We start from the raw sequence: 24,983 nt of genomic DNA, 5'->3' as shown, positions 1-24,983 counted from the left end.
AGAACTCAAAGGATTCAAAAATGACAAACTCTTTTCTGGAAGACTTGACGAGGAGGAGAGAGTGCGTACCGTAGATAAATTCCAGATCCAGTTTTCTAAATTTAATACAGAATATAAATCTATTAGATACTTGGAGATTTTACCACCCTGAAACAATTGACTTTACATTTTACTCCCCTCCTCATCGATCCTTTTCTAGGCTAGATTACATTTTAGTAAATGTATTATTAGCTCCTTCTGTTTTAAGACCCTATATCTGTTTCCGATCATGCCACAGTTTCTACAATCATTGAATGGTCCCCTGTCAATAAACTCTCACCAAGGTGGAGATTCAATACATACCTTCTCAAAGATCAATCCTTTATAGATTAAACCAATTCCTTTATTAAAGATTTTTTTTTCAACAATCTTCCTGAGCATACTTCGGTACACAATAACTGGGATGCCTTTAAAGCTTCCCTACGTGGAATCATTATCCAGTACGTTGCTATACGAAAGACAATCTGATTCAACACAATTCCTTCTTAACTTCAATAAAAGAATTTGAAAAAATCATACTATGCAAAAGCAGATACTGATATATTGTAACCACTTTTAAACCAACGCCTAGAATTCAATAAAATTTACAGACAAGGCAGCCAATTCTAGTTGCAGATCTAAAACAAAATGTAATAATAAATGTAATAAAGCTGGGAAAATGTTAGCATCATATCTCAAAGAAAAATCATATTTCCCACATAAAAACTCCTGTAGGTAATAGACTAACAAATCAAAAAGATATAAATGATCAATTTATTCACTTCCATTCTCTTATATATTCGGAAGACTCCTCCAACTCCGATAATACCAAATCTTTCTTCCTAGCTAAAAAAAATACTAATTCACAGAGCAAAATAGATTTTTCTCCACTTAACTCCCCTATTTCTATTTCCAAAATTAAAAAAGCTAAATGTTTAACCTAACACAGCCTCAGGCCCTGATGGATTCACTCTTGATTTCTATAAAACATTTGGTGACTCTTTAGCCCCTAAATTGTTTGAATTATATTGTAAGTATGGGACAAAGTCCTGGATCCTTTAGTGAAGCCCTTCTTTTTCCTTAACCAGATTAAGATCCCTCGTTCATCAAAAATTATCATCCCATCTCTCTTAATTGGACTCAAAAATCTATGCAAAAATTCTTGCTTAAAGTTTAGCTTTTCTCCCTAACCTTATACATCCGGATCAATCTGGCTTTATTAAGGGACGCAATGCCTCTTCTAATTCAAGATTATTATTTAACATTCTAGCGAGAGATGTTGAAAAAGCGGTTTACCGCGTCTCCTGGCCTTTCTTGTTTCATTCTCTTGTTTGGCATGGTCTACCTACTTATTTCTTCGACCTGATCAAAATGTCATACTTCTCACCTTCTACTTGTTACCTCATTAATAATTCTCTTTCCTCCTCATTTAGAGTTGAAAGAGGCACTTGTCAAGGTTGCCCTTAAGCTCCATTATTATTCTTGCTCTTCAACCCCTCCTTTAAAACATCAGACTGAACTCCTACATCAAAGGAATATCTATAAATAAGTTAAACTCTCGGTTTATGCCGATGATATTTTCATTTATTTTTCTAATCCGGCTTCCGCCATACCACATTTAATCTCCACTATCAATAACTTTTCCGTTTTTTCGGGCTATAAATTAAACTTTGATAAATCAGAAGTCATGCCACTTACATACACTAGCAATAAGAATAACCCTCCTTTATCAGATTGTCTTGGCAATCATCCCATATTAAATATCTGACTTTTAGTAGCTATATGTATACCACTATTAATTTAAATACTAATTACTTAACTGAGAAAATCATTGAAATGACTGAAAGATGGTCACCCCTTTTTCTATCTTGGTGGGGCCGTTTAGATACTATCAAGATGATTTGTCCCATTATCCTTTATTCGCTTTCCATGATCCCAGTCACAATTAATTACTCCTTTTTACCTCCTTTTTATTTGTACATGCCTGTTAAACTGCCGGTGTCATGATGCATACTCCCGGAGAGCCAGTCCAAGACCGGCAGCCCCGGAAGCACACATCAGGTACCCAAGGGAAGGTCCAGCAACCCCAAATAGGGGCCCTTTGGACACAGTCCTGGCGCCGTAGGCGCCATGCTCATTTTGGACATCAGTCCTGGCGCCGTAGGCGCCAGGCTCATAAAGGGAGTGCTTTTGGTGGACTTACCTGATGCAGACCATGCTGCCAGATCCAGACCTCTTTGAGGCCTGAAAGGAACTACTTTACCTGTGGGACTATTTTGCCACTAGGGCATGGTCAGGGAAGGATACATACCTGGTTGGGGAAGGATACATACCTGGGACGACTTTGGAGGCTATTTAAGCCACGCCCAGACAGCAGCTCATGCTTCGCGTTGCTCTGCTCCTAGCAGCTGGACGCTCACTGTGTCTGCTCCTGCATCCTGACTCCAGCCACGCCTGCTTAAGTCCTGGAACACCTAAAAGGAAGAAGAGAGGAAGAGAAGGTGAATAAAGGACATTACCTGATATTGCATGGGATGCGGGGCCAACACGCCGACGATCCTAAAGGAAAAGACATTCATTATTCTTGGATTCCTTGCCTTGCTCGTTGCTGCGCTCAACTCACCTGTCCACAAGGAATTCCGGACTCCTACGACCATCCGCACGTTCCGCTGCATTCCAGCACCTAGGAAGAAAAAGAGAAGAACAAAAGGTGAGCCAGAGAAAACATTGGGAAAAAACTGATTTGCCAGAAGGCTTACCTGGCGATTGGTGGGGGAGAATCCTTCCTCATCTCGGGTCGGCACGCCTTTTGGCAGTACCGCGCCCCGGCCCCTATGGGGGGAAAAAAGAACACGCGCATTAGTGGGTGAACATACAGACATTAGAAAAACCACCCCAACATAAGCTCACCTGAATTATCCACAGCGAATTGTCTTCTCTACGTGGAATCTTCGCTCTGACCCTCGCGCTAAAAGACTAAAAGCAGTCCATTGAAAATAAAGGCCAAAAAGGAAGGGAGAACAACCCTTGAACTTGATAAGTCATATACTTACGAAAGCGCCTTATTCATCCAAAAAACCAGTGAAGCAACTGGACCTGAATGCCCGTCCGATAACCAGTGAAGTGACTGGATTCTACCGCACCCCTGCACCAGAAGCAGGATGGAGAGCTCGTCATTTCAAATCTTAAGGTGAGAATTAACGGGAAGGTTCAGAGGTGGTTGAAGAGGGAGTAAACGGGGAAAGGAGGGGTTTGACTCGTCACTCCGCAGGTGATTAAAATCCTTTTCCCCATCTACAGAAAGATCTTCCTACGCATCAGACAGGCGAGGTTTGGGGGTCCGGCCCAGTCGGTGTTCCGAGTCCTGCGCATCACCTTAGAAGAGGCCGCAGCAGCCCAGACCTGGTCAGCGTCTCTGTGGGAGTCAGGTGAGCGTTACAGCCGGTCTCTAAAGCTCTTGCTGCCTTTAAATGCTTTGCTCCTCAAAGATGTTATGTTAATACGTTTTATGAAGTACCTGTTCGCCCAAGGGCATATTGACGCCAAAGACACTAGCACAGCTACTCCAGATACAGTTATAGGCAAGATCTTCAAAAGACATCTGAATTCCAGATGATTGGGAAGAAGTCTAAGAGCAGGGGGAGTGAATTCCACATCCTTTCAGCCGCAACAGAGCAGGCAGGCCTCCCACTCTGGACAAACGGAACCTCGGGACTGAGGCTAAACACGTACCAGCAGAGCGCAAGGCTTGACCTGGAAAATGTGGATGGAACTTATCACGAAGATAGTCCGCTCCCTGAAGAGAATAGGCTCGATGAACTAAAACGAGCCTTAAATTCCACCAGTCTGGCCACAGGAAGCCAGTGAAGAGACAGTAAAACAGATGTGATATGGAATCTTAGGGGAGTGTTGGTGGCCAGTTGAGCTGCCAGATTCTGCAATACCTGCAGCCGATGGATGAGCCCCACTGGCTGAACCAAAAACAGAGCATTACCATAGTCTATTCGGCTCAAAACCAGTGAGGCCACTACCAAGGGCCACAGGTGACAAGGAAATGGAAGAACTTTACGCAGAAGGTGGAAGTGGCCAGCCTTGCTGACTGCACCAACCTGGGGGGGGGCATAGAGAGTGTGGGACATTAAAACACCACTAGATTCTTGACAACTGTCACTGGGAGAGGGAAATCAACAAGTGCAGCACGCCAAAATGGAGTCCAGCGAGTAGGATTAGCGGCAGAGCTGACCACCAGGACCCTCGTCTTACCCCATTTAACTTCAGCCAATTGCTGCCCATCCATCCCCCCCAAGGCCGTCATACCGGCTCAAGCACCAGTGACACCTCCGCCTGATTGAGATCTAATCAAACCAGGATCTGGGTGTCATCGGCATATGAGTAACGGTGGAGGCCAAGGGAGTGGATACTGTAACCTGGAATCTGAACATAGATGTCAAAGAGCATAGAGGACAAAGCAGGGCCCTGGGGGAAACCTCATGACGGAGTGAGCAAAGGCGCAAGAGAAAGTGATTGATCCACATCAGCCAAAAAGGAAGACAACCAAGACAGGAATGCTGCTGAAAGATCTTAATAGTATTAGGGCACTTCTCCGCCGTAAATCAGCCTGGCCATATCATCGACTGAAACAAGAACCCTCTTTGTGCCACGACCTGGACCTAACCCCGACTGAAAGGGATGCAAAAAAACAGTAGATTCCAGAAAGGAGATACCAAATATTGTAATAATTTCATGGGGGAAAAACGGCAGAAGAGAAATAGGACAGAAGTTAGCAGGAACCAAAGGATCCAGTGACTTTTTTTTAAATGGGGATAACAGTAGCCTGTTTGAGTTCCACGGGATTATGGCGTGTCTGGCAGGAATGATTTACTGCCTGAGGCCCATGGGATCAAGGCAGGCAGAATGTCCCTAAGGATCACCAGTGGAACCGTATCAGAGGGGGCTGCTGACTTCAGCAGCATAGCTGCTGTCTCCACTGCTTTGTCAGGAAAGATAGCAAAATCCGAAGATGAGATTGATAGCTCATATAACTGAGAGTTAAATGAGACCTTGATCCCTGCACATGGGGCCTGGGCTCGGCACTGGTCGTTCTTGGGGCCCCATTTCATGCTGACATTTATCTAATACTCTTAATTCAAGATGCTGTGTCCTTGTGTGACTCTGTCCATGATTTATGACCCATTATGCCTTCTGTATTGTATAGATGTGTCTTAATGTTTGTATAGATTGTCCCAAATGCTGAGATTTACATTCATAGTTGTTAAGCATTAATTGGCCTGCAGAGCCAAAAGTAGGTCCTGGCCGGTAGCTGTTGGTGTGAAGATAACCGAGCTCCTCTTGGCTGTTAAATGGAACTAAATAGCTCCCAGTTTCCCTCAATTTCGAACTGTAGATTGCTTGCTGCATTTCTTCCCCATGTTTTTACTTGTACTAGATTTTCACTGGCTTTGTTTTCTCTTGCTTTCTTATGCAAGATTGTGCATTATGTCAATCTTCCTTCAAGTGATGAGCTCTTTAGCAGTAACTCTCTAGTTGCAACCAGTGATGCTTTTCATAGTCTTTGTAGGATTTTCTAGTGTTAGGGGTGTTATGGAAAAACAGTGGCTTCTATACATTCCAGGGAACAAATCTGTCAGTAGTGACCTAGATAAGAGTTGGCGGTATGAGCATATACATGCAGTGGGAGTCGGGGCGAGGCCGGGGCCAAAGGGGGAAGCAGATCAGCGAAATGCCAGGAAGTAAAAGCCACCATCGCATCTGCATGATTCAATGGCGTGAACTGTGGAGGCTGTGTAATGTAAGCCATTGTTTATGAGATACGTCTGTGTGCAATTCCTGTGCTTTCTAGCCATTGATTTATCCATTGATTTATTTTATTTGTAGATCTATGCCACTGTACGGGCAGTGTAGCTTATAATTTCCATTTGACTTCTCGTGCCTTTTGGAGGGAAACTCCACTTTTATGTTGTGACTCGTGCGTGTCCTACGTAAAAAACGTTAACTTGGTTCTGATGGATTCTTTCCTCCCACGGATTCCTCACCCATAATATTCCTATCCCCAGTGAAACTGGTCCCTGAAAAATTTCCGCCACTCCATCTATCGCTAGGTGTCCCCCAGCTAATTGAACATTGGAGCCAGTATATTTTGAGGCACCGCGCCCCATGATGTCATTTCCTTTTTTCCACGCACCCCGTTAGCTGATTGGAACGCTATTTCTTATTGTAAATAATTTCTCTACGCCATGTGGACTTGGGATTCATGCAGTGTGTGTTTTGCGGCTGACCGTTGTTGGTTTTAGATCTGCAATGGGTGTATCTTTATTTGGACAAGCGTCTCGACATGCAGGATTGGAGGTTGTGCTACTCCATGCACCCAAATGCCCTCCAGGACTGAGCAGCAGATCTCGTCTACTTCATCCACAAGGGGTAGTGTGGAGTGGCGGTCTTTCAAGTTAGCACGACATAGTGCACCGTTACGATTAAAGTCTCTGCCAAAGAGGAGGACGACAAGAAGCAGCACCGGAAGAGGTTCCGCTCCTCGAGTGAATTCTCTCGTCGTCATCCTCTAAGAAGAGGAGCCACCTCTCCAGGGAGTCCCCGGAATGGCAGGTACAAATCCCTTTCACACCCAGTCCTCCACTAAAGAGGAATGGAAGGAATTTCACCTGAAGATTGACAGCTTTGCCACATCGCTCACGGCTTTGGCGTCAACGGGTCCCATTTCATCTGTTAAGACTGGCAAGGCACCCGCTGGAATCCACTGCTGCATGACTTAGGGGCTCGGACCTGGAACCACTGATGATGAAATGGTCCAGATATTGGATGACTTTTCCTAAACCTGCCACGGTTCCAATGCTGGGCCCAATCTCTGCACCGATAGAAGTCTGTTGAAGCTCAGCGGGAGTACGCTCCCGTCACAAGAGATGTCTTCATGTTCAAGATGTACGCCATCTCTGACGAAGATGGTGCCATTCGGATTGGAACCTGTGGTTTCGAGGGAGGAGAAATTTGCCCAAGTATTGTATGGGGAAGTTGAGGATGTGATTTGGCTAGCCACAGATCTATGGTTTGCCAGTGGCCTGTACTAGTCCCCAGAGATAGATAACTTGCCAGCTCCCAAGCCGGGTATGCCTCAGGATGCTTTTCAGCTCTTGGCCAAGGATCCTGAAGCTAGGTCCGTGCTCAATAAATATCTTACCCTAATAATAAAGGTAGCTGAGACCGTGGGGCATACTGCTCCATCCAGATCCAAGATCCAGTACAAGGTTTGTGATATCCTGGATAATGCCCCTAGGAATGAGACGCTGCTGATTTTAAAAGTGGCAGTAAACACAAGTGTAGGGCGGCTGAGATGTGAAGGGTATCGTGTGCACCCCTTGACAAACTGATCTGGCGCCTGCTCCAAAGGCAGTACAGACTCTGTCCTCTAGGAAGAGAGCCTACATCTAAGCCTGTTCTCTGCGGCATCTAACAACCCGGCCAAACCTTTCAAAATCTGCAAGGAGCTGGCCGATCCTGTTGCAGTCTCTACTTCTCCTGTTCCATCCCAGGCCCTCTGCACGGTCCTGGCTTCTCATTTCACCACTAAAACTCAGGACATCCTGTCCACTCTCTTCCTCTACATCCTCTTCCTCCTCCTCTACCACCCCTGGTCCCTCTTTGGCCGTTTCTCCTCCTCCTTCCCCTCTGTTCACCCCCCCCCAACGATGTTTCCAGACAAGTCCGCTCTATGAAAATCTCGTCAAAGCAGGTTCTCACCTGCTCATCCAGAACCATCAAGGACCATATTGACACCCTTGATCCAGCCCGGGCCGATTTCTGCAATTGCTCTTTTGCCACTGGAACCTTACACCCCAAACACCCCTGCCCCCTCATAAGCACTCCTTTGTGCACCCCTCCACCCCCTTCTAAGGAAACCCTCGGTCGATCCTTCTTCTCCGGCTAACTTATCACCCAATCTACATCACTCCTTTCCTGGGCAAACTCCTGGAAAAGCTGGTCATCTTCCAACTTACTCTCCACACTGAATCTATTGGTCGTCTCCACGACCACCAGTCTGGCTTCAGAGCTGCAAGAAGCATGGAAACTGCTCTCCTGAACACCCGTGAAGACTTTCTCTCTAATCTTTACTCTAACCGTCCTCTGTCCTCATGCTCCTCTACCTAACCACTGCTTTCAACACAGTCAACCACGCCATCCTGCTCGAGCGCCTCCGCGACAACCCAGGTCCAACTTGGGCCTAACTTTTCTCCCTGGCTTTTCAACCGCTACCTGGCACCACTTGCCCACTGCATTGCTACATTCTGCTCTAACTTTCACTGTTATGCGGATGACACCCAGCTTTTCTTCAGGCTCCCCTCAGCCACCTCTGCTCCTTCTCTAATACCACTGGCCGCAATTATGGAATGCTGTGCCGCCAATGATCTCTGCCTTAATGCCAGTAAGACACAGATCCTCCTCATCGGGACACCATCTCTCTCCTTTCCCCTCTCTCTGACCGCCCACTCTAAGCCCTCTTCCTGCTCCTTCATGCGAGGCTAAGAATCTTGGTTTCATCTTCGACTCCACCCTCTTCTTCTCTCTGCACATTTCGAGTCTTACTATATGCTACACCACCTGAGCCCTGGTCCTCTCTAGGCTGGACTATTGCAACAACCTCTTTCTAAATCTGCCTGTCTCAACTCTTCGACCTTTACAACTTTTCCAGAACAGGACTGCAAGACTTGTTCTTGGCCTCAAGCCAAGGGATTGTATCTCTCCAGCTCTGAAATCTCTCCACTGGCTCCCTGTGGCTGCAAGGATCAAGTTCAAGACCCTTTGTATCGTCCACAAGGCTTTCTGTGGCCTGGGACCACACTACCTCCAATGTTCTCTTCCTAAACATCTTCCTTCTTGAGCCCTCGGCTTATCCACCTCCAACTCTGAGGCTCATACGCTTCTTGAAGCAGAGAGTAGGGGGGTAGACCTTTCCTCGGCTGGGGCTTCCCTCTGGGACAAGTCTCCTTGCCTCTGAAACTTGAGCAGAACTGCCGACAGTTCCGGAAAAAACTCAAGATCTTCCTTTCGCTTTCTGCTTCCTCTCTTCCCCTCCCTTGCTCCCTGATGTCCTGGACAGGCATGTCCAGTTGCCCTTGCACTGCCTCCAGGCTCCCCCAACACTTGCAGGTCTGTATCTGCCACCCTACAGTCCCTTGTCCTGCACTTTTGAGCCATCCTCTGGCAGTATTTGATTTACCTGCAGATACCGCCCCCGCACTTCTTCCCTCCCCGCACTTGCACGATCTGAATGACACAAGGCCTAGTCTTGTTGTGCCTAGAAACGCTTGTTTACAGGCGCGTTATAATCGATATACCATATCATACCTGTAATGGAGGTTTGGGAGAAACATTCCTCTGCTGCAACAGTTGACAGGAATCTGGCAAGGAAACGCTGCCCGACTCCCCCCCTCTCCGGTGTTCCTATCCTCTCACGCCTCCCAGTGAAAGCTTGGTGGTTCAGGCGGCGACTGCAAACCTGAAATCCTCTACTTGGCTTGCTCTTCCCTCTAGACAGGGAGAGCAACATACTTTATGCTTGGAATAAGATGTTCGCATCGGGCAGCCTTGCCCCATGTGCGGTGGACGCTTCATGCACGGTCGCCAAATTCTTTCGCCCTATGGTCTGCTGTGGCAGGAGTGGCCGAGCACATCCCCGCGGGAGGGATGTGGGATGCCTGAAACTTCATGCTTGGCTACTGAGATACAGAGTTGCTTGTCGGATGATGACCACAATGTGTACCTTGCAGCTCCGAGACCCTCCAAGAAGTCTATTTATGCCTGCAGATGGCATACACGTTAAGCTTGGTGCCAGGAGAGGTTTCTTGGACCCTTTTATCCTGTCCTTTTATCCCGTGTTGCATTTGCTGCTCTTTTGCCCAAGCAGGCCTTAATATTGACACCTGTAACGGGTTACTTCGCTACTATTTTTCCTTGCTGTAATTTCGGTGTTCAAGAGCTCCCTAGAACAGGGTTAGTTTTTCCACAATCCCCACTGTTGTGTAACCGTTTCCTCCCTGCCTGTTTGCGGTTCCGGCATGGGATATGAACTTGGTGATAACATTTCTTATGGTCGCTCCGTTTGAGCCCCTTAATTACTGTGGTATTAGATTACTCACCCTTAAGGTGTTTGTCCTGTATGCCATCACTTCCGCGAGCCTGGTGAGTGAGCTCTAGGCGTTGTCTGTTTTACCTCCCTATTTGTTTTTTTCCAGTGAGCTGGTGATGTTGAGAGAGATCGATCATACTGTATTTTTGCCTCCGCTTTACCCTTCCTAGGCAGAGGAACGATTCCAACGGCTGCACCCAGTGCGGGCCCTGAAGTTCTACATCTCTCGTATGACCAGCTTTTTGATGGGTACGCTGATGCGTGTGCTGGCAGGGCTATGACCAAACAGACCCTGTCAAGGCAGATCATTCTCTGCATCTTGGAGTACTATGATCTGGCTGGGCAGAATGTATTTGCGTCTGGAGGGGCATTCTACCACCAGATTGGCTACCACCTCTACCCTGCAGAGGGGTGCCCTTGTCCTGGACATTTGACAGGCAGTCACGTGGGAGTGTTTGGACACGTTAGCTAGGCATTACTTAATGGATTCCCTTGCAGCCAGGGTGCCCAAATTAATAGGGCAGTGGTCCCAGGCCAGGTCACTTCTCTTCATGGAACTCAAGCCTGGTACATTTGCATAAGAGCAAAGTGCATTTTAAGAGCATGCAAATGCCCACAATATTAAATGTGAAACATGTCAGTGATGGTGATTCTGTAAGAAACCCTTTTGCGCAAGTAATGGAAGTTGATCCCTATTTCTTTTATTGGTCACAATACTCTAAAAAAGTATTTGAATTGCAGGACATGTATAACAATTGGGACATCCTATGGAACAGTATGTGAGCCTTAAGCTGTTTGTACATCCAGTCGCCCGGCCCAATCTTCTGAAGCATGGCTCATGCATCAAAGCTCAGACTTGGATCAGATCTGGCATTTACTTGGGATGGCCCCTGGGCCTCGATACAGAGCGGTTTTGTTGGAGCTCCGTTCTGTCTTGTTCCAGCCCATTTCCTACGCTGCAGAGCTTTAAACATGGGGCTTTGTAAAAGGTTTATAGATTTAGATGGCAGACTTTAGATCTTAGATGTAAATGAGGAGATATAGGACCAAATTGCAATGGTGTGAACCCCCCCTGAGTTGATTCAATATATAACTGTCAGGCATTCGGTGTTGGTAGCGCTAGTCTTGCTATGCTATGTTATTTAATACCTGTTGCAACACTCGTTCATGACACAGGATTTTCTTTTTGGGGCACTTGTCTATACAAATGATCCCACTCTGCCCTTTTTCAGTTTTTGTTACTAGGCGGTGCTAGCCAGAACCATTTCATTGGAGTATGGCTAGGGATAAATGGAATATGAGGAATACAAAGTTTGTAGGCCCACTCCTTGCTTTATTGTCCAACCTTCAAGCGCTCAAGGGGCGGGGGAGAGCTTTCCTGGTCAGAGTAGCAAGATCTTGGTACTCCTTGTTGCCCGCCCTTCGGCTAGAAGTAAACATAGGACTTTTCAGGAAATCCTTGAAACGCTTCCTGTTAAAGTAGTTCACATCCTTGTCTGATCTTCTGAGTAACTGTCATTTTTGTCCTGTCTTTGACGGTAGTTCCCTGCGTGTTGTGCGCCATAGACTACCGGCGTGGTATAAATAAATAGGTGTTTGGTTATTTACCCACCTACTGACTGCCCATTGCCATGCTGATCCCTATGGCCATTCCCACCCACTTCTGCCCCTCACCACCCAAAACACATCCTCCTGAGATCTTTTAGCTAGCTTTATCACGCCTTGCCATCATACTTTGAGCTCAAAGTGCTTGCCAGTATTCTGAGAGATAATGACTTAATTGGAGCAGAAAATGCACCACTGATGTAATAAAAAAATCGTAACCAGGTCTGCCTTCAGCCACTATTTATAAGCCTATTGAATGCCCTTCAATGAAGTCGGGTCAAAAACAAGCGTTGACAAAGCCAACAGTTTGGGCATGTATTTAAGTATTGCACATGTCAGGCACTGCAATTATATGCCCAGTTATGTGTGACAATTTACAGCTGCTGCCATCAATGGCCCCTTGTTACCACTACGGCAGTGCCTGGCAAATGCCTATCCCTTAGCCCACCCAAAATCCCAAACTGTTGGCTTTGCAATGCTTGCTTATTTTTCCTCTGCAGAGGTTGTGCCTCACTAAGCTGCTCACTACTAGTTTCATATTACGGGGCATACGTCTTTCTCCCTCACCTTTGTATTGTGCTGCTGCCAAAGGTAGTGTTGGTATTCATCATGCTGTCTGCCTCTTAATGTTCTGAGTAAAAAGCTAAATGGATTCCCTGATCCCTTGGCGGACTGTGAGGGCTGAGCCATTTTTAAGCCAAAACTATTGCATTGGAGTACATCTAGGGACAGATGGAATATGAGGGACACAAAGCTTGTGGGCGTTTGGTTATTTTCCCACCCATTAACTGCCCTTGCCTCATGGGAACTCTTTGAGCTCGCTTGATAAAGTATTACCTTCAAAACTTGCTCTTGAAGTGCCTGCCAGTGTATTTTTTTTTTTTAAAGCAGTATTCTCAGAGTTAATGCCTTGAATGTACATGTAAAGCTTCTAGTGGTGTAATACAAATGTCCCAGTTTTGGCTTCAGCATTTGCCAGGCACTGCTATAAGATGCCCAGTTACTCGCACTATTTTGCAGTTGCTACAATACATGACCACTCAAATAAGACTACGGCAGTTCCTGGCAATTGCCTTTCCCATGTCTATAGAAAGCCCAATCTGTTGCCATTTGTCAATAATTGTTGTCTTTGAAATATGACAATGGAATTATTTCAGTGATTATATTGTCTTTCTATGTAGCCTTTGGCTGTGTGCTTCTTTTGATGTTTGAATCACTGTTCATTAACCGCAACTTTCATTTATAGGTTCTCATCTCTGTATCCCACCAGCCGTCACCATGGTGGCTCTTTCACTGAAAATCAGCATTGGCAATGTGGTCAAGACCATGCAGTTCGAGCCTTCCACCATGATCTACGATGCCTGCCGAATGATCCGGGAGAGGGTACCTGAAGCACAAATGGGGCAACGTAAGTTTTTGTTTATTTCTCATGGTTTTGTCAAGAGTTGCAGATTCACAAATACAAAGAATGTCCATGCGAAATAGACCTGCTGTTTCTGAAGTTACTTAGGATAGTTCTTCTTTCAACGTTCTCCACACTGACATTTCATTTGTGGGGACTTGTTCTAGTTTTACCTTTGCGCTTTATTTGTTCAGTTTTCAAATATTCTTGTTGCATTCTCCTGCGTACATGCCTGTTGGTATTTCCCCCGTGGTCCCCAATGCCTCTGGACAGTCTCACTGGTATTATCTAGCATTCCCGACCCATGGCATGTTGTCGGTGAAGCTTCCTCCCCTGAATGGCCTCCTTCACACTGCAGAGCTTCCTTCTGTGTTCCTGGATTTTCTTTTTTTTAAAAAAAATGTTTTAGTCTGCCTCCAACCCGTCTCGCACCCAACCTCCACAAACACCCTGTGTCACAATGGACCAGGAATCGGGCCCGTGTGTATCAAGATTTTATTATTTAATGAAAAAGGAAAATCAAACAATTTTACAGCCACCAATGTTGTGGCAACACAAAATGCACTAATCTCTACAAAACAATTGGGTTAAGAGATCCTATTACAATTCACTCAGTCTTTAATTGCAACACAGAAAAAGAACAATTTCATAAAAAGAACACCAACGGTTTAGCACTCCTACCTGCAACACTAACCCCCAAACATCAGCTAACTTGAATCCTTTGAATGGAAGGCAGTGGCAAGGAGTAGGAATAGAAAGAAAATTGGTTTTGGGGTAACGCCCACCAGCCCAAGATGGGAAGCCAGCAAAGAAAGTGAAAACCCATTTTTGGAACAAAACAGCGGGATGGGATTTTGATTACTCAACTGCTAGATGACAGAATGAAAGGAAATTCGTATTGCTTAGACTTGAGTAAATAGGGAAGCTTAGATAATATTAATCAGCACACCAGGGCAAAATGAGAATGAAATGGAAAAATCGGTTTTGGGAGAAATAAAATGCTAAAGGGGAACTACAGTGCCACATGGAAATTCATTTTACACTGTATTTACAATGACAGGCAGCTCAGAAAGGGGTTTTGCTTATAATAGGGAAATCGGTTTTCAAGGACAGACACATGACCGACTTGTAGGCAAAAGGGATTGCTCTCAATGGGACTAAGACTTTGGGTTTTAATAGGACAGATGCAAATAGGAATTTGTGGGGTAATGCCCACAATACACGGACAAATTCGGTTTTCAGTTACAAAGAGACTAATTCTTTTGAGGCAATACGTTAATGACCATAATAAAGAAAGGCATCATGGACAAGAGGGTTCATTTTGGATTTTAACACCCTTGAACCGTGAATTTCAAATGGGGGGAATTAATTGATTATATTAAAAATATGCTAAGGATTTATACAGAGAGATTTACCAAAGGGAATATGCCAACAGACACAGGCTAAACACAGATTCTTCTATGGGAGGTGACCGAATTACACTGGCAATCTGGGGGTTTCAATGGGGTTTAATGCTACAAAAATGAAGGGTTTTTGCAATTTAGGGGTGGGGTTTTTGTTAAGTCTGCTTTGGTTTTGGATTCTGGAAAGCAAGCTGGATCTCCGGACACCCTGGACAGCTAGGCAAGGGGTCTGTTCACTGCACTCTGCCTTGGTTCAGCCGCCTTCTCCTGTCTCCCCGGATTTTTTTGTCCTGATCCAGTACAGTCCCCCTTATATAGCTCAAATGACATCACTCACTTTACAATCTAGGGGGGGGGGGGGAGTACTCTGTAATTACCCCTACTGCTCAGATAGGACAGTTACCATTCCTCTCTCCGCCCCCCTGGCAGGATTGGTTCAAGGGAAGAGAGCACCATATGTCTGTTTGCATTTATTACAATAATTTGTCGTCCTTGCCACTTTTTTTTTGACAAACAATTGTCGCCTAACTTCATAATTGTACTTGCCCCTTACATATGAACTAGATACGTGGTTTTAGTGGGTTATAAGAAAGTAGGTAAGCCAACCGCAAACTCTGCACGTTGTAGCATGGCCCGGTGGCACATTTTTGTCCTTTTCACAAAATGTATAAGTTATAACACTGCAAATGATCAAGCATGTTCATAATTTAATTTTCCATCTTTCCACCACTAGTCTTATTTGTCCCATTTTTGGATCAGCCCGACAATTATCTTAACTGACCATTTCAGTCTCAAGTCCTAGAAAATTAAGTTTATCTCTTAAAATCCGCCTGGAAATTACATAAATAGCATAGAACAAAATTATTTCTCATTCCAATTGCTGCGAAAATGTCTAAAAATGTAATCAGTCCTTTAATGTCAATTGGGAGCATCTGTAGCCCTCTGTGGGAGGGGCGCTTCCTCCCCCACAGCCAACTGCCTTTCTCTGGCATAGCCAGTGACGAGAGATTTTTATGACCACCCACCACTTTGAATTTGTCAGTTCGTTCTTTGTAGTGGGTGCAGAAAGGAGCTTGCACCCCCTAGTCAAACTTTAGCCACACTTGCTTTCTTTAAAATCCCTGAGCCCCCTGCCTTCAAGTTTGACAGAGCAGGGCATTATGACACCCTCAGTAAACTCACATTTCACAGCGGAATGGTTCACTGTTAGGTGCGACTTCCAGTGGGAGAGGGGCTTTTAATTGTGAAGTTTCTTGCCTTAGCCCTGAACTGGTTTTTCCGGTATTTTGTGCCTCTTCAAAGGTGACTGAAGTCTTGTGGGTGGAAACATAATGTGTGCAAGCAGTTTCTGCGTTTATTGTTTGAAATCCTGTCTGGTAGGTCACAAGATTCTTTAACTTCTCCTTGTTGAGTGAGTTTGCATTTGCTGTTAGACCATTGTCCATGAGGGGTAGGCCCCTCTCCACATGGTTCTTTGACTTGAACAGGAGAAAAAGCTAAGCCGTTTTTCGTTTGCAGTGTTTGAAGGGCTGCTGTTCGAGTGAAATGGAAAGCGAAATCAGTTTCTGATTGTAGTGTTGAAATTCTTGCCCCTCATGTGAATGAAGTTTAGCAAGGCCGTTTTTGGATGCACTGCATAACTTCATGGCATTCAGGTGAAATAAAAGCAACGCAGGGCCGTTTTTGGATGCAGTGTTCAAATGCTTGCCACTCTATAGACGGGGAAGGCAGAGCACAGCCGTTTTTGGTGGCACTGTTTAAATGCAGCGTTTCAGGTGAAGGGGATTTCTGTTTAGGGCCTTCAAATGCACCCCACACTGGCAGCTCTGCGCATCCTCGCCGGCTTTTCTCTGTGACCGGGATCAAAGGCTCCTGCTTCTCGGCACGTCTGTATCTTTGGTGGCTCTGTTGCTGTTTCTGTAGCTCAGACGGTCTCCTCATGGTGCCCGCAGCATCTCCTCTGGCCTTGCGCCAGTAAGCTATCTTCATAGTGGCAAGCTGCTGCCTGTGAACACCTGCATTCCTGACCTCCACCAGCACGGTTCGTCTCGGCTCTGCTTTCCTTACCTGCTCTCGAGTGCGAATAGCATCTCTAAATGTCCTGAGAACTCGAACCATAAAAACTAGTCTGCGCATTCAACTTTGTGTTTCTTTCAATCTGCATTGACTCCTCCTTCCTCGTCTCAGTACTTAAGGCTTTATGGAGTCCATCGTTTTTTGGATTTCTGAATTAACAACGTTCAAAACTTGGCTGAGAACACCCTTAGAAATAGGAAATGTTGGGTGTCTCGTGTGTCTCGTGTGTCTCGTGTGTCTCGTGTGTCTCGTGTGTCTCGTGTGTCTCGTGTGTCTCGTGTGTGTGTGTGTGTGTGTGTGTGTGTGTGTGTGTGTGTGTGGTAAGAATTGACTTTTGCCTATGTGCAGAAAGTGTTATTTGTATTTTACAAGTAGAGGGACTTGTATGGCAACAGGCCATCAAAAATGTAGGAATAATGAGGTCTTCTCCAAGTAGGGAAGAACACTGCGTCCCTCCTGATGGGGGACACCACCTTCCCCCGACAACTGTCTCCTCCCACGTGGTACCACCCCCATGAGAAGGATTAGGTAGCAGCTGCCGTCCCCTGACCACATGGGAGCGATCTCTGGCTGGGGATCAGTGAGGACTCCAAACGATTCATCACACATACCAGCGGCCCATGCCATCATGTCACTGGGACTATGAATGCCCGTATAGAGGACTGGAGAGCCCACACTGCCAATCTTCATGCCTGCCTCATCTGGCCGCTGAAGGAAACCTTCTCTGCACTTCAATGTTAGTGCTCAATGCAGTGTTTTGGGGCCTCAAGTCTGTTGTACTCCAGCTGCAGGGAAAGGTGGTGCATGTGCGCACTGTCAACACTACTATAATGATCTACATCTGAAAACAAGTGGGTACCTGATCTCTGATGAGCGCAAGCACTCTGGAAATGGGCTCTGGCTAAGGCAATGTTCCTGTCCCCACACCCTTCTCACCTTCTCGGCATACACAACTCAGTGGCTAATTCCCTGAGCAGGGAGCTATGCTCCTACCACGAAATGGGAGCTTCTATAGAGCCAAGTGGAAGTCCTCTTCTACAAAGGACAACGAAGTGTGACTTGTTAGTCAGCGGGTTACCTCAGCCAGCCAGTCTCTGGTACACTTTCACAGATTCCATAGACCGGCAAGTTCCATTCGGCCTTTCCACCATTTGCGTTTATCCCAAGAGTCTTCCACTCCGCAAAGCAACAGACATGGAGACTGAACCTTGTAGCTCCGGCATGGCCAATACAGTATGGAGCTTCTAGCTCCCTCCATAGATCTGCCATTCATGTTCCCTCCTGTGCACAATCTATTCTCCAGGTAAAGGGGCAGGGTTTTCCAACATCTCTTCTCTCAAGGGCCGGCTCCTACGCCCCTAGAGTTAGGCCATATTGACATGCCTCAGGATTGCAGATATGTTCTGTCCAGGGCTAGAGCTCCCTCCACCATCTCCAGTTACGACAAAAAATGAAGACTTTCACTGCTTGTTTCCTTATCAGTGGGGTTGATGGTCTTCATTTTCTGCCTCTTCAAATTCTATCATTTTTGCCCTCCTTGGTTAAGTCGTCCATCAGACATTTGGCTGCTAACATTCGCCGTATGCGTACATTTCAACACCTCTGTGGTAGCACGGACTAAGAATTTCATGGATGTGCTCTTTCTGATGATCCTCGCCTACCAAAGCCAGGTCCTGCTTGGGAATTGAACGTCTTTGTCACCAGGCTAATGGGACCTGCGTTCCAACCCCTTTCATAGTGCCAGCATTAAGTTTGTCTCCTGGAAAGTAGCGTTCCTGTTGGCCATTACCTCCGCCAGACGGGTGGCTAAGATTCAAGCATTTTCCTCTCATTCGCCTTACCTCACGCTCCATGAAGACATGGTACTCCTCTGTACCAATGAAAGGTTCCTTCAGCATCCAGCCAACACCTGCTTAACTATTGCTTCACTCCTTGGATGCTATGAGGGCGCTCAGACACTAGGCCAATGGTAGCAAAGATTTTCGTAATTCATCAACTGCTTGTTTTTTCTTCCTTGTAAGGGCATGGGTTTATCGCAACGCCTCCATCTCCAGGTGGCTCTCTGCTCGTATTGCTTTCTGCCATCAACTAGCTAACCAGGTGAAGCGAGGTGAGCCGCAGGCACATTCTATGAGTGCAGTGTTGTTTCTTACCGCTCCTCTTGGCCAGAGTCCCGCTGCTGATCTGCAGAGCAGTTAAATGGAGGTCCATGCATTCCTTCACTAGTTTTTATTGCATCAGCAACTCTGGAGGACAGGCAGTGCTTGGGAGCCTGTCCGACTGAGGTTATCCATATGACTTCTGCCTACATAGGTGTATGTGCATTGTGCTGCATTTTTACTGCTTTGCAATATATTCTACAGCATGTGAATCCAATTCTATAGAAGCAATGTTACCTGTAGCTCATGTTCTCCAGCATTGGATCTTTCATGGATTCACATGCTGTGAATATTTCCCATCGCCAGGATGGGAAAACCTCACTAACTTTAACATAGCGTTTTCCTATGGAAAACTTCGACACTGAGTTTCCTATCAATGTCTTCTTGGGTGCTTTAGGTTGCACCAATAGGACGTAGAGTATAAATAGCCCCGCAACTTCCCTTCAGATTTCAACTGTCTCCAAACAGTTGGGATCACCTCGTGTTTATTCTCGTCAAGATTGCTCTACGTGTTCTACATGTGCTTTCGCTGGTCTGTAGTTTTCCTCGTCTTCAATGGGCCGGAAGAAGTCCTTTTTTCGGCCATGAGACCGGCGGCCTCAAGAACGTCTGCGAAGGGGATGAGCATGTGGACTGTCTCTATTTCCTGTATCCAAATCATTCCACGGACAACAGATTTGTCAAGGTTTCTCCCAGAAGGCACGGAAGGACCGCAATTGGAGGTTGATTTGCTGGCTAAATTAGGGTACTTACCTGGGTTCGGAGGTTTGTTCGTCACGCGGAGGCATGTCCCCTACTACGGCAGAGAAGGTGGTGTCTTAGCTCTTCAGGGTGCGGTCGGCGGTACCACCTCTAAGTAGCAGCACACAGCAGGGCCAGCGTAGGAGGTGGGGGGGGAGTCTGGCACCAGGTCGGTGCATCGGAGTAGAGGATCGGGCAGTCTCTCTCAGGACAAGTCTCCCATGGTTGAAAAGTCGAAAGTAGTGCGTTCCAGGCCGGAAAAGTCGGTGGCGCTGTTGCACAAGTCTTCGGCGGCTCATAAGGAGAGGTCGAAGTCTCGAGTGTCCTCTTAGACGAAGCGCTCCTCGTCGAAGGACCAGCAGCGTTCCTCTTCAAGCCGTGAAACTTCCAAACATCAATCCAGCTCCACGTCTAAGCGGTCCGCTTTCCCGTGAAGGCCAGGCTGGTGGCGGCCTGGTTCCGTCGCTGAGGGGCTCATCTACGGAAGTCCCTCAGTTGACAGTGGTGGTGCTGCCCTCTATTCCTTAGACTGTGGTGTCGATTGCTCAGTTGTCGACCGGGCTGGGTTCCTCGTCGACAACCATGGCAGTAGGTGCACCGTTGCCTTCAGAGGTGCCGTGGCAGTTGGGGTCCTGCCTTGGGCGGTTGCTCCTGTTGGAGATACTGCAACAAGACCTCACGACGTAAAACTGGGACTAGAGTCCCCAAGAGGAAAGTCATCCGATTTTCGATGCGTCGCGGTTGGATCTGGAGTTGGTAGGCCACCACGTCAGCAGGCCTGGTTGCTGTCCCGCCTCGGTACCCTTTGGTGAATCCGCACTCGTTGCTGTCCATGCAGGTGCTGACCACGCTGCAGTCGCTGCTGGGGCAGTTGGATGCACGTCTCCCAGTCCCTCTGAGCGCCATGGGTCCCTTGGAGAAGGAAGTGCGTGTTGTGCCACGACAGGAGGGTGGTGTGGGTGCCCCTCGAACAGGTCTCTCCCAGAAGTCGCCTAGGGTTTGGCCGCTGATGTGGTCTCCGGTAGGTTTCACCCCTCCCAGGACACATCCAGAAGAAGGGGATCTGTGGATGCAGATCCCGATTGTGTTCCACGTAACACTGTCGACGTCATCGCCCAGGCGGGCGGATACCTGGGATACCGATCTTGAAGGCGATTTCTCCCCCCCCGACCCCGCCCCCGAGCAGCCTGGCGCAGCCGTCTCTGCCAGATGATGTTGGCGCTTTTCATGCAATGATGGCAAAAGCTTGTCAAGAATTTGGCCTTACTCCAGCACCAGAGTCTTTTCCCCAAGTGCCTCATGTCCCAATCCACTCCGGAGTAGGTGTCCGTGGTGGCTGGTCGTAAGGCGCATAGTCAGCACAAGTGTGCGACGCCCCCCCGGACAATGAGGCCCGGAAGCAGGATGCATTCGGCAAGAAGGTACTTACGGTGGGGGCTACGATGGTCAAGGCGGCAAACTCTTTGGCCATTATGGCTCGATATGACTGGGAGATGTGGCACTGGTTGGCTCCACTCTTGGAACAGCTGCCTGAGCACCAAAGGAAGGAGGCAATGCTGCTGGTTCGAGAGGAGGCAGGACGCCTCTAACAACAGCATTTACATTGCGGTGAACCTGGCAGAGTCAGGGTTCAAACAGATCAACAATGGTGTGGTTCTCCGCAGGCAGGCCTGGCTGCGCTGTACTGATTCCCGGCCTGAGTTGCAACACCAATTGGTAGACATGCCATGTGAAGGGGAGCAGCTGTATGGGGCGAAAATTGATGAGGCGTTGAAAGGGATGAAGGAAGACTCTGATACGGCGAGATCACTGGGAATGCTGCAGAGATGTTGCTCTTTTTGCCCGTTTTGTGCATTTCGAGGAGCCTCTGGGAATGTCAGATTTGCGGGTTCCAGCGACAGAAGTTACGGTTGCCCCAGTAATTCCTCCCAAGGGTTCTGATGTGCTTTCCAGTCCACACAGAGGACCAAAGACTTTCAAGCACAGCGGAAGCGGGATTGGCGACCTTGGCTAGTGGAGGCTGGCAGTCCAAGCCTCAGCAATGACTGCCATGTAGCGAGTGGGGTTTAATTACGACGGACAGATGGGTACTGGATGCAGTATTTTATGGCCACTCGGAGTTTCAGCGTCCACAACTCCCTATTCCACCATTGAAGGTGTTGCAGCAGCCTCTATAAATCTTGCGGTAGGAGGTGCGTCTGATGTTGGAAAAAGGGGCGAAAGAACCAGTCCCGGTGTCAGAGCGCAGAATGTTCAGGAGGATGCTCTCCGCAGGGACGCAGGTCAGTTGCAAAAATGGAAACTGAAGGACGCTCAGATGGTGAGAATGTTGAAATGGGGTGGTGTCCCCCCTCTGGACTTGTTCGTCATCCCGGAAAACAAGCAGTATCCGCGCTTTGCCAGCAGGGTTGCTCATCAAGACTTTAGGGGGACGTGTTCTCATTCACGGGCCTGTTTGCGTACGCGTTTCCTCTGATCCGGCGAACGATCCAGATTCTGCGCAAGGTTCAGTGCAGGGTGATATTGGTGGCCCCCTTTTGGCCCCGGCAGACTTGGTTCTCGGATCTGCTTCACCTCACGGTGGACTATCCGCTTCATCTGGGGTCGGAGCTGGATCCGTTATCGCAGGACAGAAAGGTGTGGCATCATGACCCAGCATCCCTCGATGTTGCGGCGTGGCTCCTGACCATTCTGAATTTGGGCATCTAGAGATCCCGCAGGATTGCTGTCGGATCTTGGTTACGGCAATGGCGCTATCTACCAATGTGTCGTACAGTCAAAACTGGACTAGGTTCTCTACCTGGTGCGCAGAGCAACCACACTTGCAGCCTTTGAAGGTGTCGCTAGCTCAGCTTCTACCATATCCTCTGCTGCTGGTGAAGGGGCGCGGGGGGGGGACTGTTGTCTTCGATCAAGATCCATCTGGCTGCCATCTCCAGGTTCACGAGACTGCACAACTCTACACGGCTGGTCAAACACTTCCTCAAGGGACTTTTCAGGACGTTTATCCTGGAGAAGAGGTTCGCTCCTGTATGGAGTCTCAATGTGGTACTTTTGGCTCTCATGAAGCCGCTGTTTCAACCGGTGTCGACGAGGATGTTCCTCACATGAAAGGTCACTTTTCTGGTGGTTATTACATCAGCCAGTAGGGTCTCTGAACTTCAGGCTCTGGTCATCGACCCGCCGTATCTGAGGTTCATGAGGGACAAGTGCTCCTAGCTACTAATCTGCACTTTATCCCTAAAGTGCTGTCGGAGTTTCACAAGAACTCTACACTTGCCTTGCCTACTTTTTTCGCTAAAGCTACACTCCTGCAGAGAAAGCGTTGCATTCTTTGGACATTAACACGGCGTTGAAGTTCTATCTCGACCGCACTCAAGTCTTCAGAAAGTCAAGGCAGCGGTTTGTGACGTTTGGCCCCTCCAACAAGGGGCAGTCTATTTCTAAGCAAGGACTTTCCTGTAGGGTCTCCGCTACAATTTCCTTTTGCCACAGGAAGGCTGGAAAGCCTTTGCGGCCCCTCCCATTCTACAATATCCACGGCGGCGTTGTGGGCTGGCATACTGCTCACCGACATTTGCCAAACAGATCTTGGGCGGTGCCGCTTACCTTCACCAGACACTATTGTCTGGGGCAACAACATGTGGAAGATGTGCAGGTGGGATGTGATATCCTCTGTCTGTTCCAATAAGGTAAGCCCCGCAGCTTCCGGGGTTTGGGGTCTTCTACTGGTGTTTGTTTCGCATGTCTATTGCTGGATGGGTTTCATTATGTTGGTTACTGTGACCTGGGGGCATGCGTTTTGGTTGCCTGTCGTGCACCACCAAGGTGTCATACTGCTATGTAATTTATTCACAGCATGTGAATCCATGAAAGATCCAATGCTGGAGAAGGGAATAGTTTCTTACCTGTAACTCCATTTCTCCACCGTTGGGATCTTTAATGAATTTACATGCGCCCGCCAACCACCCCTGCAGGAAACCCTTAGTTCAGTTTTCCTCTGCGTTGGGAGGTTAAAATCTGAAGGGAAGCCACGAGGGCGGAGCTATCTATGCTAGACGTCCTATTGGTGCAGCCTAAAGCACCCAAAAAAGACACCGATGGGACACTCGGTCTCAAAGTTTTCCATAGGAAAACGCTATGTTCATGTTACCGAGGTTTTCCCAGCCTGACGGGAAATATTCACAGCATGTGAATCCATGAGATACCAACTCTGGAGAAATGCAGTTACAGCTAAGAAACTACTCCGGTCTCAAGCATTGGTATCTTTCATAGATGTACATGCTACCCTCCCGTTACCCCCATCAGTCCCAAATTGCAATATATTTTGTGTGCTTTCAAAATCTGTCTATGGACTCTAGGCTTGATGCAAGGGAATCGCTGCCTATTGGCTAGAGGATAAATGACGTGAAACAAGTCTAACGGAGTACTATATTCATTTTCTCTTGTAAGTGCTGTAAGGAAGGCAGACACAAGTTACCACAGTTCAAGGGTGTTTATTGAACTTTCACAAGGGAGGTAAAAACACCTACCTGAACCTAAATCTACAGATGGGAGCAAGGTACGACCATCAAATTAATAACCATGCAAGCGTTTTGGCAATCCTTACTGCTACTTTACAAATAGTGCAGGGTAATGTTAATGAAAAAGAAAGAAGTGTTAACAAAATAAGTTGGGATGTTCGGGCGATTGGCCTCCCTCCCCCATTTTTTCAGCACACGGCAAGGCAATTCACTCGAGCCAAGCACTCAATCTGGCTTCCTTGGCACAAGGATACAGTTCCAATTCCAGCATCGAGGCCTTCTGTGCTGAAGTATCTTTTCCATCAGTCTTTTGATTCGGAAGGCCTGATGTACAAAGCAAAAAGTTATTTTCCTCTTATAATTGTATGATTTGGGGTCTGTCCCTGGATCCCCCTCAGCCAGGCTCAGGTCCCTGTATTTTAAGATTCCAAAAATATTCCGTCTCGGGTGACTCACCGTTCACCCCGGATGCCCCTCAGCTGCGCTCAGATCCCTTCTTCACATTCAGTCTCCCCCAGCCAGACTTGGACCAATTGCAGTTCACTTTATACTTATCGAAGACTATCAAATGTGCACAGGGTTTAGACCACTTCGATACAAAGTTCGTTTCTTACAATGCAGTTGCCATTCAGCTGGATACCTAACCGAGACCTTCGAAATGAGCACCCACGTGACGCCAGACGACTTTGTACACAGTATCTGATTTGGCTTTTTCCAAGTACATTCACTCCTTTAGTTTCCGCTTGTGCGTGCCTCTCATCAGATGTACTTCAAACACACTCCTTTGTGGATTTCTTCATACAATGTTGCCGCTTGCAACCTTGGTTCAAACACAAGCTTATTTTGTATTGGTATCTTCAACTCACCGGCTGTGCTGCTTCTACTTTGTGCGGCTTACTT

The 24,983-nt window shown here is 47.2% G+C and overlaps 1 protein-coding gene across 2 annotated transcripts in view; it reads left to right on the top strand.

Annotated features, from left to right (window-relative positions):
• The window catches only part of TLN1 (talin 1), a 1,223,782-nt gene that overhangs the window by 285,461 nt on the left and 913,338 nt on the right, over positions 1 to 24,983 (top strand). For both annotated transcript variants that reach the window (XM_069626724.1, XM_069626725.1), the window contains exon 3: positions 13,026 to 13,187. In XM_069626724.1, coding sequence (XP_069482825.1) covers positions 13,058 to 13,187 — 130 coding nt within the window. In that variant the 5' untranslated portion in view covers positions 13,026 to 13,057. The remainder of the gene's footprint in view (positions 1 to 13,025; positions 13,188 to 24,983) is intronic.

The sequence above is a fragment of the Ambystoma mexicanum genome, chromosome 6p (assembly GCF_040938575.1).
Source record: "Ambystoma mexicanum isolate Mex_15411 chromosome 6p, UKY_AmexF1_1, whole genome shotgun sequence".
Lineage (NCBI taxonomy): Eukaryota > Metazoa > Chordata > Amphibia > Caudata > Ambystomatidae > Ambystoma > Ambystoma mexicanum.
This window is presented reverse-complemented; position numbering and strand designations above follow the sequence as displayed.